Source organism: Amblyomma mixtum, chromosome 10 (genome assembly GCF_055824585.1).
Source record: "Amblyomma mixtum isolate Tamu chromosome 10, ASM5582458v1, whole genome shotgun sequence".
Classification (NCBI taxonomy): domain Eukaryota; kingdom Metazoa; phylum Arthropoda; class Arachnida; order Ixodida; family Ixodidae; genus Amblyomma; species Amblyomma mixtum.
In genome coordinates, this window is record NC_143021.1 from 83,836,839 (window position 1) to 83,856,406 (window position 19,568).

Consider the following 19,568-nt stretch of genomic DNA (forward strand, 5'->3'; position numbering starts at 1 on the left):
GTATAATGGGCTCTTTTTTCTGTAGCTTATTTACTTTCTGCTCTCCTAACTGGTAATATTGCTTCTTGCACAGATCGCGCAATTTTCCGCACTAAACTAGCGAGTCATTTGTGTCTTACGTGATGTATTCGACTTTACCAAATAATCTGATCCTGTGTTACTGTCTCTTTTCATGATTTTTTTGCTTTGTTTCGTTTCTTTCAGAAGAGCAAGGTTCCGGGCTAGTTGGTAATGCATTTGAAGGAAGAAACAGCGCGACGAAACACGGACACACGAAGAAATGACACACACACGAGCGCTGACTCACAACTGAAAGTTTATTCTGGTGGAAAGACCCTTAAATAGAAAACATGAGGGGGTGGGTAACAGGGCTGCTCAGCGATAACCGGCAGTTTGCTTTTTTGTTCTCGTTGAGCTGGTATCGATATGTTGTTACACGCTGTTCTTGCCCCCGCCTTATGTAATGCCCACGGGCCCTTAAAACTTCAATAAATGTAATGAAATGGGGCATTAAGCTTTTGCTCTGTTTCATATGGTCTACAACAAAAGACATGAGCGATAAATTTATTGCATTTTTTTTCTTAGGGTGACGGTTCTCCCGCTCCTAGGTTACAGAGGAGCGTCGGTTTGTTCAGAAAAGCACATTCACGTTCTGAAAATAAGATGGCGCCACGAGGATGAAAAAAGATAAGAAGAAAACTGTAAAAAAGAACTTTAGCACCAGGATGTTCAGAAATAGAAACGCCGTTAAAGCGGAATGAAATCGGTGTTTACGCTCGGTGCAAGACACATCCCAGGGATTTAGAAGATACACCGCTTATTGATGGCTACATGTGGGAAGGGAGCAACAGGACAAGAACTGGGACAAAGGGGGAGAAGTAGGCATGCTGCTAAATCAAGGACCAAATTGGCAAAGAATAAGATCAACTTGCAAAGAACATGTCTGGGTATCAGGAACAATTTTCAACAAAACGAGATGGCTAGATGTAGCCTATTAATGAACAGGGAAGAATTGAAGGCAAGAAAGCAAGGATCCAGTTAACTATCTCAACGATGGCATAAGGCAGGTTGGAGCCGGTGCCGATACTATTCTGCTGGGTGACATAAACGGCCACATCAAGGACGTGGATGGATACACGGATTGTAACGGGAAGTTAATGCTAGACAGCTGTCAGCGAAGCAGCTTATAGTTACGGTACTATCGGGGACGAAAGTGGTATACTCCACGCGGCGGAAGCCGAAGCAACGGAAAACTGCGGCATTTTGTTTAGCTAAAGCACGAAACATTGAAACGAGTCAAGCGACATGCCTGCTGATAATAATGGTTGCGCATTGGCCGTCTCGATCCCAGATGCCGCCTGTAGATGGCGTTGCAATGCAGTTTTCCGTAGTTTTCCGTTGGTCCGGCTCCCGCCGCGTGGAGTATACCACTTTTGTCCTCGATAGTACATAAACGAAATATGAGGGACAAATTGGTGGGAATTCCGGAACAGGCAGACGAAGCTTTCCTCAACTTATGTAATTTACATCGACCTTTAGAAGTTCCCTACATATTCAGAAACAGAATACTGGTCTATACCCTCTTCTCGCACTAATCAGGGTCGGCACATGCTGCAGTACCACATGCCTACATATTTGAATTTCCTACAAAATAATAATATAGATATACATAACCTTAGCAAATAAAAGTGGCAGAAATACCTTATTCTTGAAGACATATGGGTTTAATTATGTTTTTCCGACACAAACTGCTTTTGTACTGCTGATGTATTGTATATTTTTATCATCGTCTATTTTCCTGCTTCTATTATGTGAACTTGTGTGCACCCGATTGTATTTGACCCTTTGGAGCTGCTGACGCGATTTTTTCGTTTTCCTGCTAGATATGTTTCTTTCATTTTCTGTGCGTTGAATTTTAATCTTAATATGTATAAATAGTATGCGACGAGTTAACACAAATACACGTTCAATTCTCACATCAAAACTATTTCAGATATAGCACCTGTCTTACTGTACATTCCTTTGCATACTTTTTTTCTCGTTGGTTCTAAGTCCTGCATGTATATATGTATATATATATATATATATGTGTGTGTGTGTGTGTATGTGTGTGTATATGTATTTATGTATGTATGTATGTATGTATGTATGTATGTATGTATGTATGTATGTATGTATGTATGTATGTATGTATGTATGTATGTATGTATGTATGTATGTATGGTTTTGGTTTTATTTTATGGGGTTTAACGTCCCAAAGCGACTAAGGCTATGAGAGACGCCGTAGTGGAGGGCTCCGGAAATTTCGACCACCTGGGGTTCTTTTACGTGCACTGACATCGCACAGTACACGGGCCTCTAGAATTTCTCCTCCAAAGAAATTCCAGCCGCCGCGGCCGGGATCGAACCCGCGTCTTTCGGGTCAGCAGCCGAGCACCATAGCCGCTGAGCCACCGCGGCGGCGTATGTATGTATGTATGTATGTATGCATGTATGTATGTATGTATGTATGTATGTATGTATGTATGTATGTATGTATGTATGTATGTATGTATGTATGTATGTATGTATGTATGTATGTATGTATGTATGTATGTATGTATGTATGTATGTATGTATGTATGTATGTATGTATGTATGTATGTATGTATGTATGTATGTATGTATGTATGTATGTATGTATGTATGTATGTATGTATGTATGTATGTATGTATGTATGTATGTATGTATGTATGTATGTACGTACGTACGTACGTATGTATGTATGTATGTATGTATGTATGTATGTATGTATGTATGTATGTATGTATGTATGTATGTATGTATGTATGTATGTATGTATGTAATAACGTGACAGTCTTTTGGCCTTGTCAATTAGGGGTGGTAGCCCGTCAAGCTACTGAGTTTGTAGCTTTTTGCTCCTACCATAGCATTTCTTTTCTGTTGTTCAGGACAAAAATGCTGAATAAAGTTGATTGATTGATTGATTGATTGATTGGTTGACTACTGTCTGATGTGGCAGACATCTAGAGCAAGCGCACAAAGATGGAAAAAGACGAAGAGGAGGAGTACGTTCTGGGAAGTGACCATAAGCATATTAGTCAGCAGATGGGAACCCTGACCAAAAGAGAAATACAGCAAAGACAAAAAGGAAGCGCGAGGTTAAACGACGAACAAATGGGGCTAATAGCAGCAGGCATTGTGGTAGCAATAGATAAGCGCCACATGAAAAAGCTCAGTTCGGTTTTCAGTTAAGTTCAGTTTTCTCCTTGTTTCCGCCACAACATTGCACCTCCTTGTTAGTGGCAATAAATCAGATCAAAATAAAACGACATGACGATTGACGAGCCATGTTTCAGTTTCGGAAAAATGGTCTTTTTGCTGTACTGAAAGGTAAGAACGGGAACGGTATTGAGCAATTCCGGACAATTCTGTTTGCTTCCGCTGCCAGTTAAGGCTTCTATTTCAGGTACCCCTCAAACGATTATTGGGTGTCGTTCATTCATAAAAGCGTGTGCTTTATCGCGAGGATCTGCAAGCGCGCTTTCTCTGAGTGAGGTCACTGCGCAGGTAATTACCGCCTGGCAGCTCGCGTCATCACGGAGGCTTCGGAAGATAAGTGCTGCGTGTGGTGCTGCTCCCTTCAGAGTCAACTAGTAGGCCCAAGGTGCAGCCGTTACAGCTTCAGTTACGCTTCCAAGGTTGCTCTACCTGCAAGTGGCCTCAGTTGTGTGGACTGGCTGAGAGGTGTGCCACGGCTGCGGCCAATGGGCAGCAGGGACATGGCTTCACCTTGGCCTGCTCTTCTCTCCAGCTCACAATGCCGCCTTCCCAGAAGCATTTCGCTCGTCGCGCTTAAGAGCTAACCGTTTCTTCTACACCAGAATTTACATGTTGCATCTTAACATGGTGTCCAAAAAAAAAAAGATCTAAACGGTACACTTAAGCTCCGCCTAAAGTGTATGGCGCAATAGCGTTAATGGATTAGTATGATTGGTATATGCGGAATTGGGTATTTTCTACCTCACATTCATAGATATCCCTGTGTGTCCTCTTACCGCTTCTGGCGCAGTGGCACAGCGGTTAAGCGCAGGTTAAGCCCTGCGATGGCAGGTGCTACCAGCGGCGGGGCTTGTGAGACCCTAGTTGTCTTTCTCGAGCAACCTCTCGTGACCAATCCTTAGTTCAACTTCCACCTGCCGCAGTGGGCAGGTTGTGATGACGTCATAAATTCACATGACATAGGTGGCCTCGCTGCCACCTAGGTTACTTCTCTGGGAATTTTCTCGGATTTTTCGCTCTCGGCCAACGACGCCGTCTTTTCTGCGACGCTATCGCGTTAAGAGCGCTTTGCCGTATTCTCTGGACTTGTGTCACCCGCCGGATTCTGCGTGCTTAGGAGATTTGCAGGGTCATTGCTAACCGCCCCAGAGGCCAAAAAGACGCGATTTCTTCCCGGGCGCACTTGAAGAATAAGCACCGCAAAGCACCCAGTGAAATAAGCTCTGCTGGGAAATATTTTCAGATGACGCTAGTGGCTCCTCAAATCTGGGCTCTTCTCGATACCACAAGCGGCTGACTTTGGCCGCTGAAACCAGGTATACGTGTGCACAGCCTCGCGCCCCACATCTTGCCTTTTACGTCTACCCCATAGGAGTTACCGCAGGAAAGGCTCTGCGGGCGTGAGGTCCTAGTCTTTTCGCCAGCTGTTGTTCTCCTGTGCCTCGGCTCTTGGTGCCTGAACGGTTAGTGCTGCCTAACACGGGTTTGTGGTGCTTTAGAAACTGGCTGCGGGACTTCGCGGGGGACAAAGGCGAAGAAAGAGTGACGAGCGAAAAAGCGGGCTCCAGTTCATCCATTTTTCAATTTTGGCATTCAGATCCCCACTTATAATGGGGAGTACGATGTGCTGATTCGACGCTCATAAATGTGCGGTGCCTTCACATTCATATCTCGAATCTCCTTCGCTGGATCGACTGGTTTCTGGCTGGACTACTCGGTGGGTCTTCCCTGGCTGAGCAGAGTCCGCCGACTAAGTTTTGACGCTTTTACACCTCCTACACCATTCGTGCACTTGCTGCAGTGACAAACAGCATTCAGTATACAGCACTGACATCCTTCGATTAATTTGCAGGTTTCATTCCTTCACTACCTGCTGGAGACACCACCTTTCTTTGCCGGATTCTTTCCCAGTACCCCCGCGCTGCGGCGCTTCTCCTCAGCGGGCAGGAGAGCGAAGTTCGCGCGGTGCGTCCGGCCCGGAGTGGCGTAAAGTGCTGGCCTTTATAGTGCGCGCGCCAAAGACGAGATCTCTGAAACAAGTTCGTGAGCGCCCAAATTGTTTGAGTGACAGCACCGAGCGCAGTCGCTTTTTCGAAATGCTAAAAAGTGATGCGGCTATTACTCACGGCAGCTACAAACCACTGTCTGCAACACGGCGCCTAACTGTAAAATTTAACATTTAATATTAGAATTTAGTTAACCAGCTTGCTATTTAACAAAACTTACGCGTTTCCTGATTTCTGTGAACGCTATTACTTAAATACCGCAGAAGGCGTTTCAGTACCCCAGTAAACCTATTTTCAAAATTTTGATCCACCATCGTTGAAATAGCCTGTAGTATGGCCCTGGTTGCCAGCGATTGAAATTTGTTCCTCAGTCCCTCTGCAGTAATTTCTCTTTTGTCGGTGCTACTGCGCTATAAGATAAACGCCTGTACTGGTACTGCGAGATGCTCTTGGCGCCCCATGTAGGACGCAGTGTGACGGGGCTTCACCAGGTTCAACCTCAGCCCTGGCCGTGTCCAGTCATCCCTGACGAAATATTCCTGCTACCACACCCGCTACACGCCGACCACGTGACGCTGTACACGAAGGATTCATCGCTGACGCAGACCAAGGAAATAAACCCGCCTATGCACAAGGTGTCACGCTCACACCTCTTTGAGGAACAAGCGGAGAAAAACGCGCTTTCCAAGTGCCCTATACTTGGCTGCAAAATGCTGAAAAAGAAGCACAAAAAGATTCCGTGGCTTCGCATCTGAAAGAAACAGCAAAGTCACCCCCCAACCTACGACCGTGACGTCCAGGTAAAAAGGCATGCCAATAAGCATAGCGTCATTGATGCCTTGAGCGGGTCCAGAACCTCAAGAACACACTTTGAATGCACCAGTATCTCTCGCAAACGCGGTGGCAATCACACGAATTTGTAAAACATCGCAAATGTGTTGTCACGACTGCCATCTCGCGCCAACACTCGTAAAAAGACAACCTCTAACTCCCACCATTGTTTGAGCTAGGCACAGTTGGCGGAAGAGAGAGAGAAAGAAAAAACGTGACCGTCACGTTTTTTCTCTCTCTCGCTTTTATTTAGACAACTTATCAGTGACTTACCTCATTAGTAAGCGTATTCTTGTGACCACCCAGATCGTACTCCCAGCTGGAGCAGCGCACTCTGGTGCCGTTGTTTATGGAGACAGAGCCATCGTCCAGCACCTCGAATGCGTACGCTTCGCAGCCACTTGGGACCGCCTTTCCATTCACTGTGGGATGAAAACAAACGGCATGCTTGAAGTTTCGGGCATCCTTTCATCACGCGCATCATACACAAAACTGTGTCGGTTGGATGTGCCAAAGAAATGCGCTGCAAACGAAACGTGCCTTGTGCGAGCAGCCGTGATTGTTCGCACGTGTCTATGCGCAGGTGTTTAATATCATCATCATCAGCCTGACTGCGCCTACTGCAGGGCAAAGGCCTCTCCTATATCTCTCCAATTAACCACGTCCTTTGCAAGCTGTGGACACGGTATCCCCGCAAACTTCGTAATCTCATGCGCCCACCTAACTCTCTGGCTCCCCCTGCTACGCTTGCCCTCTCTTGGAATCCATTCCGTCACTCACGTCGTGTTTAATACGATATTAAGTTTAGTTTATGAAGGTTTAACGTCCCAAAGCGACTCCGGCGTCCCTCATAGCTTGAGTCGCTGTGGGACGCTAAACCCCCATAAACTAAACAAAGCAAACCAAACTTCTTTGTGTGTGTTTTCTGTGTGGTGGACTGGAGTCGGCATTTTCGAGGTTATGAGAAGGTGCCATACGAATGAGCCACCTTCCCGCGCCCGACACGTGACGTCGAAAACATCTCAGCTATCAGAGTGTGGCGCTAGGCAGCTAGTGCAAGGGGAAATGGTAGTGAAAACTGTTGATTAATGTGTTGCAGTATCCATATGTACCGCTGCAGTTAGCCTTCTGCAGAGCTCGGGTTTTAGAGAACGTGTCAGAAAACGTGAGGTTCCAATAAAAGCGGCTGGAGGATTGGTCGCGTAAAAGATTGGAAAATAGCAATTCCATTGCACATCACTTATTACGGTTACCCTGGTATTACCTTAAAAAAGCACAATCCGTTCTGCTGCTGTTGATACTCTTTAACTACTGTCAAATACTTGGATTGAAGAACAATGTCGGGAGGATTTCCAAACTCCTCACCAACCCATAGGAAGCTGAAAGCGATAGCGTTACATGTCACCGCAGCAAACGTCTTCTGTAGACTACCCGCATTCGCTGCACGGTCACGAGCTCGCTGTTCTGCTGGCGACAGCAGCCTAAGACGCGTCAGCCTTCTCTGTCGCCACTGTGCGTTCTCCTACGCCGCTTTTCTTCAGCCTCTCCGTTTCGTAGCCCTGCATCGCCTTGGCGTTCACGCTGCATTGCTGCAGCCTGGTGTGCGAGTCCAGAGATACCTTGGGTTACGCGTGATTGATGCCTCCGCTCCGCCGCCGTCTATCGAAGCCCATCGCCGGGCGCTGTGCCATAACGCCGCGAACGATCCTGCTCTCCAGTCACCGAGACTCCGGCACTCGTCGAAGGCACGGCGTCCACCTTACTCGACAGCAGACACGGCTGAGGAGCGCACTTTCGCCGCTTCTCTACCCCCTGTGTCCACGTCACGCACCCTGTCCCATGCCGCGTCAACCACAGGGCAGTGGAAACTTCCACACGCTCTGACTGCTGCGCAGCTGGCACACACGCCAACCCCTCATCCGTCATATGCTTGACGTTTGTGAGCGGCGTCTCGATCTCATTGTTTGATTGTGGTGGGACGTCACGACGACGGTCGATCAATCCTCAGTGTGGCAGCCCGCACGGCTTTTCTGCCGAACGCCTGATCTAAAGCTGTCGCGTTAAGAAAGCAGTTATCCACTAGTTACTACTCGCTAACCACTGAGTGACGCTTAGCTTGAGTGATATTATCGGGAGGAAAACAAAAAAAGAATTAGTAGAGCTAAGCTAACTGGCTTAGCGAATTATTCATCGAAAGCTGATTGGCATTAACGGCTGATAGGTGTGGAGGGGCCGGCCCACTTAGGCGTTTCTCAGGCGACTACTCGGGCGTCTCACAGGTCCGTTTTAGAGTGTCTGCGCTGACGTGCGCACTCGGCTTTCTTCCGCTTGCGATCTTTCCTTCCATCACGTTCCCGGCACACTTCATGGAGTATCACAGTGCCGAAGGCGTCGTCGCCGTAATCTGTGAAGGTGTTACAATATAGGGGCGGATTATATTCTGCACATTTCTCATGACTGATAGTCTGGATATAATCTATTGTCGAGCATCATTTACGAAAGCCTTTCAGGTCATTTGGTTCATTGAAGTCTAAGGTTGTCCTGACTCTGTTTAGCGATTACCTAAGTAAATACCTTATAGGCAACGGACAGTAAGCTGATGGGTCTGCAATTTTTCAAGTCCTAGACTTCTCCTTTCTTATGAATTAAGATATTAGCGTTCTTCCAAACTTCTGGTACGCTCTAAGTCATAAGGCTTTGCTTATACAGGATAAGGAAAGGGGAATGAGGGGCTCGTTATAAATATCAGAGAAGCCAACAGCCACAGAAACCAAGGGGCACAGGGTATTTTTAATTCATTTTTTTATATTTTGTAGTCTTGATGAATTTATAATATTACTGATTATGTTATCGCTTAAAGCTAATAGATTAGAAAAGCACATGAAAAAACAACCACATGCCGCCGGTGGGATCCGAACCCACGACCTCCGAATTACGCGTCCGGTGCTCTAACGCTGAGCTACGGCGAAGGCTGTCAAACCTTCTGCTTTCGGGGGTATTTATGTTTACAAATAACCTAACCTTGGGAGTGTTCACCAGGGCCACCCACGCTCTTAAGCGGCGGACGTAGCACGTCCTGAGTTACCGCTGATGTGACGTAGAACGTCATCGAACAGCGATGGTAGAAGCTGTGTGAGAACCCTCTTATGCTTCCTAAGGCATCAAGGCTGCCAGAACCGAGGCCCTCGTTAAGCAATTAAGCAGACAAGGCAAGGGGAATGAGGGGCTTGCCAAATCTGGGGATCCTCGTCTTGGAGCTTAAACGTCTTATTTCCGCTCGCCACGAAACCCTTGACGTCGCTCCATATAAGCCCTATAGGGTTCAGTTGGCAATGATAGGTCGGTCGGCACACAACGATGTGACCAGAAGCATCAGTGATGCAGTCCGCACAGTATCAGTCCCGCTTGTTTTCGCTGTCGACAAGATTCATGAGCTCCGCCTTCATCACGTCGCTGCTCCACGCTACACTTTTTCCGGAGAGCCAAGCCTGTATGTCCTTTGGAGGCTACCCATGCGCGGAACATTATTCTGTTTCGAAGAATAATGATATGGCGCGTTATTCATGACGGTAACACTGCCTGGTGGCAATTGTGGGAACAATTTCTGGGTGAACTACTTTTCGTAGTGGTCGCCGCTCGGTTCCTCCTGGTAGTCGCCCGAGGTTTTCTTAACTCGGAAGACGAACGCTGCGCCTTCGATGAAACTACGCTCGTTGTCTCAGCGCGTCACAATATGTCTGCTGCCTTTGCCACTGGGGTTTTGAAGACCGGTCGACAGTCCAAATCGACGTGGTTAGTGCGCAGACAGTACGATGCCGTCAATAGACACCCGACTACGCTTTTGGCCAGCGTTTACCCACGTTTCATTTGGCGAAAAAATTGGCCTACCCTGGCGTCGCAGCTCCGCTGCCTGGCGCAGGCTCCGGCGGCGGCACTGCACTAAGTGCGTCGCTTGGATTAGCAGTGCGTTCCGAGAGTGTTTACAGAACGAACGCTCTATTACTATACATCTATCCCAGGGTCAATCTTGATGCGCGTTTGACCTTGAGCCTCCGGACTGCAGGCAAACCACGTGACTCTCCAAGCAGAGGCGCGCGTTCGCCCGCTCTGCCGCTGTGGTACCACGCGAGTAGGAGAGGGCAGGCAGGGAGAGGCGCTGCTGCGCGGGCTAGCCGGCTTCGCCGTTGTGGTACCACGTGACTAGGAGAAGATGTAAGAGTTGCTACGTCGGCGGCTTCTCCTTCAGTTTCGCCATGGGCGAGGAACGCGGCGGACCGCATGTGTCAATTCTTCGGCGTCGCCGTGAAGCCGCGTCCGATCATCCAGTCGATATAGCTCGCCGAGAAGGTGTACTGCAGAGGACGCGAGCTAAACGAGCCGCTGAAACCGAGGAGCAACGAGAAGCTAGATTTGCGAAGCAACGGAACAGAGCTTTCGCTCCGTATAACTAGGTTTAGAAGAGATAAGCCTCACCGGTTTTTTTTAGAATGGAAGCCAAGCTTCTTCAGCAGCACCTTGGCGATGGTTGGCATTTCCCCTCTCTGGAAGACGTTGTGCACCAGCTTTCGCAACACGCTCAGATCAAAATCATCCGGCTTCTTCGCCCACTCACGGCCTTTAACACAAGGACGCTTCTTCGGTGACGACACTGGGCCTCTTCGATTCACCGCGCTCGGGCAGCCCGCTGGCGGCCCGCAAGTTCGTCTCTGACAGGAAAACGCATCATGGTCACGTGGGCTGGCGGCCACCGGAACCAGCCGGCCGGCAATCACGGCGGCAAGCAAGTCGCGGATCACGGAGGGCAGATGCTCTCTCTAGCTTCGCGTTCTCTGTCTCATTGCTACGCACCCGTACGGTAGAAATAGGCTGCTTGGTATCGAAAACAACGACTTGCAGTTATTGAAGGCTGCGTGTGCCGCAGACTGCAGAATGTGCAGCTGATTAAGTTCGCACTCGTATACATCGGCGACGACAACGCGAGCGTGTGCCTTCGGTGCAGTGTGCTGCGTAAGCTTCAAGAAATTCTCAAAAGCATGCGATGAGCAATCGCAATCTAACGTGTTTCAGTCGACACCACATAGGACGGAAAAACTGCCCGTGCGTTGTTTATCAAACGACAAGCCGTACTCTCGGATTATTTCGTGTTTGCTTATTACGCAGTAAGTATATATTACTGGTATGACCGCCGACGATCGACCCTGCATGGTGGACTCTGCTGTGGTCGTTGCGATTTCTACGCTCGTAACCTGCTTCCTGTAAGCTGTAAGCAGAAAAGAATCGGATTACGTTTCGTTCAACTGTAGTCTGTCGGCCGCCGGCTTTTGCTGCGGGCAAGGAACGCATGACAGCGCCCGTCCTGTGTTTTTCGTGTTCCTTCTGTCCTTGTTCCGTAGCGCTGTTGTGAATCTGTTTATTAAGCATGAACCAACTAGCCCACACCAGAATCCTCTTAGAACGCATAATGTCGACAAAAGCGCCTATCAGCTTGTTGAACGTCCACCTAGAACAAGCGGGTGCACTGTATAAATTTAGCTGCGTATCGTTTTTGTAATAATATAGCTTTATAGCAGAGAACTGGCACTGGAATGAAAGACGCTACAATAAAGCCCTGTGTGTCGTCGGCGCCTCACGTTCCGCGTGTGTTTGCATGACGATCAGCGCTAAGAGCCCATTTTTATCTCTTTTTTTTAATGAGCCAAACGCGAGGAGATGCATTCCTGCGGTACTTCTCAGATATTTTGAGCATATGTGGCAGAAGGCCCGAGCATGAAGCTGCACAACAGTTGGCGACGACAGAATCAGCACTTGGTCGGCGCGACAACAGTGTGGCCACATATATATGCCCGCAGAGATGCCTCGAACAATGTGCTCGTGTGGGCTTTTAATAAAGGACATGTTTCAGTGAAGCGTTTTTCAAAGCATATCTACTTTTGCACTGCGCCAAACGCAATGATGACCATACGTTCCCGTATCGCGCTCAACCAACACTTCGTAAAACACGTTCAGCACATGCATATATGCGCGCGTCTGAACGCGTACTCAGAACTGGAATCCGGCTGCTCTCGTGAAAGGCCTCCAACACCATCGCAATATCAGCCGGGCGCACGAAATTAACAGCCGAATTATTTTGTGAATCAGAAGTATGCGATCGTAATATGAAGCGAGCAATTGTGCTTGCGAGGTGGTGAGACGATCGAAATATGATCGCGCATACGCACGCAAAACATATCAATAAACAGCGAGAACTACCGCAAAAGGTGCCATTGCAGGTGACACAGTCGATATGTAACGTGGCCTAGTCGAAACAAACCCCTGAATCGCGCAAAACATCGCATGAAGAACCGCGGTCCTTCTAGTCCATATAAAAAATGGCCTGGCTTAGCTTATGGTAAGCCTAGGATGCGAAGCATACCGCCGCGCGCGTCCGCAAGCTGCGCGTCCGCAAGCGAGCGCACGAGTTGAGCCCCAGCTTTCACAGCTGTTGTGACGTCATATCACGTGGTGCGCCGATGTAGGTCAAGTAGTAGCTACGCGGCCGCGCGCGGCGCAGCAAGGAAGAGCTCGGTTGTGCGGCCAGTATGCTTCAAATAAAAATGGCCGCGGGAGCTTCCCGCTACCGTACACCTCTCTGTCGTCTGCTAGCTGCCCGAGCGCTGCCAGCACAAAATCGTCCTGGCGAGTCTGGCCCAAGCTCCTTGGTCTGGCCGCCGGCTGGCAGCCCGAAACCGCCCAGCCAGAGAAAAACGAACGCGTTCCGGGCAGCCACCGGAAGTGGGCGGAGCAACCCGAGAAAATCGAGCGTGCTCGGCGCGCTCGGGCAGCCCGCAAGCAACCCGCGGGCTGCCAGAGGCGGATAATCGAAGAGGCCCGTGCCCGCCTTCTCCGTCTGCGTTGTCAACTGCTAGCGCATTCGATGGCTCAACTGGGTACGTTTTGCAGCCCTCTTGATGAGCGAGTTCAGGCTTGAACTGCCCGGCACCCGACGCGAAGCGCTTCAAGTACGTTTAAAGCCACCTGCTTCGCCAGCTCGGCACACAGCGGGCACGGGCGACAGAACCGACTCGGATTGCGCCATGTTGCCGAAACACGGCGCATCACCACCTCGCAATAGGCCTCCGCTGAGCTTAGTCCTTACTGGCTTTTCTCCATTAATTTCACGCATGATTGAAACGCTCTCTTTACTTTAATTGTGTCAGTCAAAAGTATGGTTTAAATTTGTGTTGATAGTTCGAAAAATAGTCCTATACTGCTCAAATATTTGACGTACCATTTGCTGTGCTCCTGCAGCCCTGATTGGACTGGAGAGCTCTACCTTTGACAATGCTGCAAACAGCTCGTTAACAGCTGCAAGCAGCTGCAAATACGATTGGCCTCAACGACCCTCCTTTTCATCCAGCTAGACTGCCTCTGAACCTCAGGGATTGTGCATATGGTCACATGCACTATCTCAGAGATGGGAGAGGCTTTCATCACTTGATCGCTGCTCCCTGTACATGGGCAGCGCTGCTTTAGCGACGGTGACGCGGCTCGGCGCGTGGTCTGCTTCCCTCGTCGCAGCTGCCACAAAGCCGTTCGCTGGGCTACCGTGCGCTTCTACATGAGCAGCGCCAGTGGAGGAGGCCAAGAGAGTGGAGTCATCAGGCGGCGTCAACGCACCTAGGTGATGAGCGTCGCCGGGTCGCAGGGTTACCTTCGCAAGCACAACAGCAGTGACAAAGGTCTACGCAACTCCTCCCCGCTTCTCGGCGCCTCCGTTTATTTTGTTTTCATTCAAATTTTTTTTTTGTTTCAGCTCAATAACACACTAATTCAACTTATTACAAAGTAGCCTAATTCGCATATCTTTCTTTGTGGCTATTTTAATTTTCCGGATATTGACTAGCACAACCAGACTGTACCAACAGCTAACCGTAGGAAAGGAAGGGAATTTCTAGGTTTTTGCCGCAATTTAAATCTCACTCAGGTAGTACTAGAACCGATTCGTGCAATACAAATTTGCTCAAATATCGTAGACCTATTTCTAACAAATCAAACAGATAGCGTTCAGCCTATTACATAACTTCCTGAGATTAGCGACCACAAAGTCATTCATTGAGCTTTGAGCTCGTACCCATACGTAAACGAAAATACAACAAAACTACCCGTCTTTACGATTAAGACAATTATATGAACTTAATGCATTGTACGAAATTTTTCCCCTAGTTTTTACTCGAAGCATTCCCGAAAATTGGACATTCTTCAATGATAAAGTCCCGCCGCGGTGGCTCATTGGTTAGCGCACTCCGCGACTGAGTCAGAGTACCCGGGTTCGAACCCGACCGCGACTGCAGTGTTTCAATGGAGGCGAAACCCAAAAGGCGCCGGTGTGCTGTGCGATGTCAGTGCACGTTAAAGATCCACAGGTGGTCGAAATTATTCCGGAGCTCTCGACTGCGGATCATCTTCCTCTCTTTCTTCGTTCCCTTCTATCTTTCTCCCTTCCCTTACAGCGTAGTTCATGTATCCACCAAAATACGCGACACAGATACTGCGCCATTTCCTCCCCAAAAACGACTTTTTTTCAGTGATAAAGTAGACAGCCTTGCCAATAAATTCATTCCCCATTTCAGTTTACGTGTTGCTTCACAGAAGCCATGGTTCAGTAAAACACTGAAGCGCTTGGAAAACAGAAAGAAACGCCTTTGCCGCTCTTCCAAGTTTGAGGGAACAAGTGGCGGATGGGCAAAATCCCGCGAGGCTGAAAATTCATATGCGGTGGCTCACTGGCTATGGTGCTCGGCTGCTGACCCAAAAGACGCGGGTTCGATCCCGGCCACGGCGGCTAGAATTTCTTTGGAGGAGAAATTCTAGAGGCCCGTGTACTGTGCGATGTCAGTGCACGTTAAAGAACCCCAGGTGGTCGAAATTTCCGGAGCCCTTCACTATGGCGTCTCTCATAGCCTTAGTCGCTTTGGGACGTTAAACCCCACAAAACCAACCAAACCAAAATTCATATCTGGCTGCAATACATAACGCCAAGTGCACTTTTGTTCTTTCAGACCTTCCTTATATACTTATCAGTAACGCGAAAAAATCCTGGCAAATCATTAACCCGCACCAGTCCCGAGATAGCCCTCGCAGATTAATCTGGTGCAGTCGTCGCTCATGCTGGGTGCGTTAACATGTTCAAAGTGACTTTTTCATCCCTCTTTGCTAACGAAAAGCAAACATCATTTTCTATGCCACTTTCAAGGATCAATCATGCAATGCTACCACTGTAATTCACGTGATCGGGTATTTCGTCCTTAATCGATAACCTGAAACTTATCCGCATCTGGCATCTGGCGTTGACAATATTGACTCCAAAGTTGTAAAGAATACCAGTGATGTTTGTGCCGAATTTCTGTGCCTAATTTTTTCACAGGCAATTTAATCAGGTCAACTGCCAGACGACTGGAAAGCGGAAAGGTCGTCCCAGACTACAAATCGCCTTACAAAGATTTATCACTTAACTACCATCCTATTTTTCCCACTAGCATGCCCTGCAAACTGATGGAACACGTAATCTACACGCCCATCATGAGCTTCCCCGATGCGAACAACTTTTTCCATTCTTCACAACATGGTTTTGGCGAAGGTTTCTCTTGTCAAACGCAAGTGGCCATCTTTGTTCATCATTTGCGTACTAATCTCGACTGTAATCAACAGACCGACGCCATTTTCTTAGATTTTGCGAAAGTGTTCGGCAAGGCTCCACGTAAAAGTTTATTTCTAGAACTGTTCTATTCGAGTATGCCATCCGACATCTTAAAATGGATTGAAGCATTTCTTTCTAATCGTTCGTAGCTTGTTGTGGTTAACAGTTGTACTTCCAATGCCCTACCAATAACTTCAGGCGAACCCGAAGAGTCAGCAGTAGGTCCATTTCTATTTTTGATTTACGTTAACGACTTGTGCCTTCTAATATTCGCAAGTTCGCCGACGACTGCGTTATTTACCGCACTATTACTAATATCCCCGGCCAAACAACGCTTCAACATGACCATAACCGCATTCAGGAATGGTGTGAGTATTGGTTAATGCAGCTTAACCCTCATAAATGTAAACGCTTGTTCTTCCACCGCCGCCGTAACCTGCTTGATTTTCCCTACGTAATAGCTAACGTCCGTTTGCAGTCCGTTCTATCATTTGAGTATTTTGGTGTCCCCCTGTGCAGTGATTTGTCCTTGACCTCGTACGTTACTAATATCTTTGCGCCAACTAATAAAACGCTTGGATTTTTTATGCCGTCATCTCATTCATGTCCCTCAACACATAAAATTGCTAGCTTATAAATCTCTTGTAGCATCAAAGTTAGAATCTGCATCACCCATTTGGAACCCGCATCACGTATATCTCATAAATGCCCTTGAATTACTTCAAAACAGAGCAGTCAGATTTATTCACTCTTCATATTCAACGACGTCAGCGTGTTATCACTGAAAGCCGAATCCGGTTTATTACACGTGTCAGTCCGTCGCCGAATTGCTAGCCTTTGCTTATTTCACAGGTTTTACCATAGTGCACTAGGCTGTGCACCCTACATTGTCCCACCAGAGCGCATATCTCACCGCACCCGTCATCCACTTCAAGTTTCCCGTCCATGTGGCCGCACTGTCACCTTTGCCGCTTCATTTTTTCCCCGTGCTGCTGCAGACTGGAACGACCTATCCAACGACATCGCTGCCAGCACGTCCTCATTCGCGTTCCCCGAAAACGTTGCAAATCACCCTTTCGTTGTATTAGCACTTGGTCGTCTCAGTGTTTGTTCCCACCCCTTATGTAACATCCGTGATCGGGTCTTTATGGAAATAAAATGAAATTAAGAGCAGACACTTCGCCGCTCCCCTAAAGCACCGCGCGCTGAATAGCACAAACTATGGGAAATAAATCATCTGTACTCCGTGCTAATAGGCGCTAATAGAGCACTAATAATGCTCTATTAGGGCTAATAGGCGCTAATAGAGCAGTGCACTAGAAAACCTTCGCCGCACGCATTAGTTATTAGCGGCAGCGCTTCGATGGAGGCGAAGCGCAAAATTAGCTTGTGTGCTAGCTAGTGATTTGTAGTGAATTTAGATATGCTTTGGCTGTCGAAGCTAATCGGAAAAGCGGCGCTAGGAATCTCGGAATAGCGGTTAGAAGGTGTGCCGAATGTGCCGCGAGGCATGGGCTCCGTGCTGGCATTTCCTTTCATCGTGACAGCATCCTTGCTTCACAGTCTATACCTTCATATCTATTCTCAATGCCCGCCGTATCCTTACCAAGGCCGTATCCTTTAATGGCTCATACTCGCGCCATGACTCTGTTCGTTCGTCCGTCCCTTACATCTGAAGTGCAAGCCGTAACTAATCATTACTAGTCACAAGTCATGATTAACTGGTCATTAACTAGTCGTCAACACATTAGTCATCACTAATTAATCATTAACTAATCATGACTAGTTATTAACCAACCATGACTACTGCGTCATTAACCAATCAAGACTAGTTATTCATGGGTGATGACTAATTAGTCATGACTAGCCAATCCAAGTCGCCCATAGAAAGGCTCTCGCCTCGCGCACTTTAGATCGTCAAAGTACCCCCTGAATTTTTTTTTAACTTTTACTTTAGAAACTGACTCGACGACGTAAGTAAAATGTCACTGTTAAAGGAGAGTGACAAACAAAACCGCAAGGAGGAAAGCAAATGTACCGTCCGTTGCAGAAGCTTCCAATCCACCGCGCCGTTCACTTCAATGGCTGGGTGCACTGTGAACCACAGAGGGGATGAAGGCGTATAAGTCCGCCCCGCTTCTGGGCACTCCGCGCATGCGGTTGTTTTCTTTTAATGTGGTCATAACGGATGTTTGTGGAGGGGGAAAGTTTTTTTGATGGGGATGGCATGCTTCATCACGGAGTTTGTTCGGTTCCTTGAATAATCAATCATCAATCATTTTTATTTCTGCCTCAAAAAAGTGACAGAGGAGCTGCAGAAAAAGCTGTCATAGACAGCTTGACTGAGCCGCAGCCCCCATTATACCGGGCAGCAGTGACAGGCGACGAGAAAAAATAACAAAGAAAACAATTCAGAGAAAAACACATTAACACCAAAAAAAATCTTACCACTAGATTGTACATGTGGGCAATTTACATGTTCATCCAAACATCGTTGCATAAGTATCTTTCAGCAGTACAACAAAAGCACAATGAATCAAACAATACAAATTAAACAAAACAAAAACACCTCTTAGTGCAGTTTAAAGAAAAAAAATCATTTTGTAACACAGTCTATGTATAAGCAACGCAGCTCACGATTAGTACAGGTAGACAAGTTGAAATTGGCAGATTTGTATGTGTTTAGAAGAGAAGGAAGTCTATATTGCAGGCGCTGTTTACCGCCATTATCTAGAGGACAACAACAACAACCGGTATTTATGCGTGGTGTAGGCACCAACCAGGTTTCAGGCTCTCTAAAAGGGTAACTCGCTTCTTTTTCTTTCAAATTTGCCAGACGTCGAATATAACTTATGTTATTTTTGGTTTCTAGTTTAAAACGCACACTCAGTCGATATTGATATAAATCAAAGATTTTGATTATGCCAGTTTCACGAAAGAACGCTTTGCTGGGTGCTCCATAGTCCGCATTAAAGACGTAGCGAAGAAACTTTTTTTGCAGAACATGGATTTTTTGTAATGAAGAATACGTTGCAGTGCCCCATACAAGCTGGCAGTAGTTAATGTGGGCACAGAACAGTGTGTTATAGAGAAGTAGTTTAATTGATTTAGGAAGAATGTATCTAATGCAGCCAATCGTGCCTGTTACCCTGGCTAACTGCCGGACAACATGATTTGTGTGATCTTCCCAAGACATGTGCGAAGAAAATACTACACCTAGGCATTTGAAGTGATCAACTATTTCTATTTCTCTCGAGTTAAAGGTAATACTATCGTGTGGGGTGATCGGTTTGTTTCTTGGTCGAGATATTACAGCTTTAGTCTTTTTTTCATTCACGCGCATATAGTTTGATTGTGACCATCTTTCCAGTGTGATCATTGTTGTGTTGCACATTTGTATCAGGTCATGAATGTTACTTCCGGAGAAAAAAATGCTAGTAACATCGGCATATATGATAAACCTGACATTTGGGTTAATGTTCACAATATCATTAAGGTAAATGTTGAAAAGTAGGGGCCCAAGTATGCTTCCCTGTGGGACACCAGAATAAATTTCTTTTATTTCTGAATATGTATTATCTATGTTGACAGTTTGTTTCCTTTTTGACAGGTAATATTTTATTAGTTCTGTGCCTGGCCCCGAATTCCGTAGTGCCATAGCTTCTCTAGAAGTAACTTATGATTAACCAAGTCAAATGCCTTTGAGAAGTCTATGAATATTCCTATTACGAGCTCTTTGTGTTCAAACTGTGTCAGAATATATTCTTTTTGC

At 47.1% G+C, this 19,568-nt stretch overlaps 1 protein-coding gene across 2 annotated transcripts in view; it reads right to left on the bottom strand.

Annotated features, from left to right (window-relative positions):
• The window catches only part of LOC149326312 (organic cation transporter protein-like), a 198,203-nt gene that overhangs the window by 144,131 nt on the left and 34,504 nt on the right, over positions 1-19,568 (bottom strand). For both annotated transcript variants that reach the window (XM_089562552.1, XM_089562551.1), the window contains exon 3: positions 6,394-6,542. In XM_089562552.1, coding sequence (XP_089418678.1) covers positions 6,394-6,542 — 149 coding nt within the window. The remainder of the gene's footprint in view (positions 1-6,393; positions 6,543-19,568) is intronic.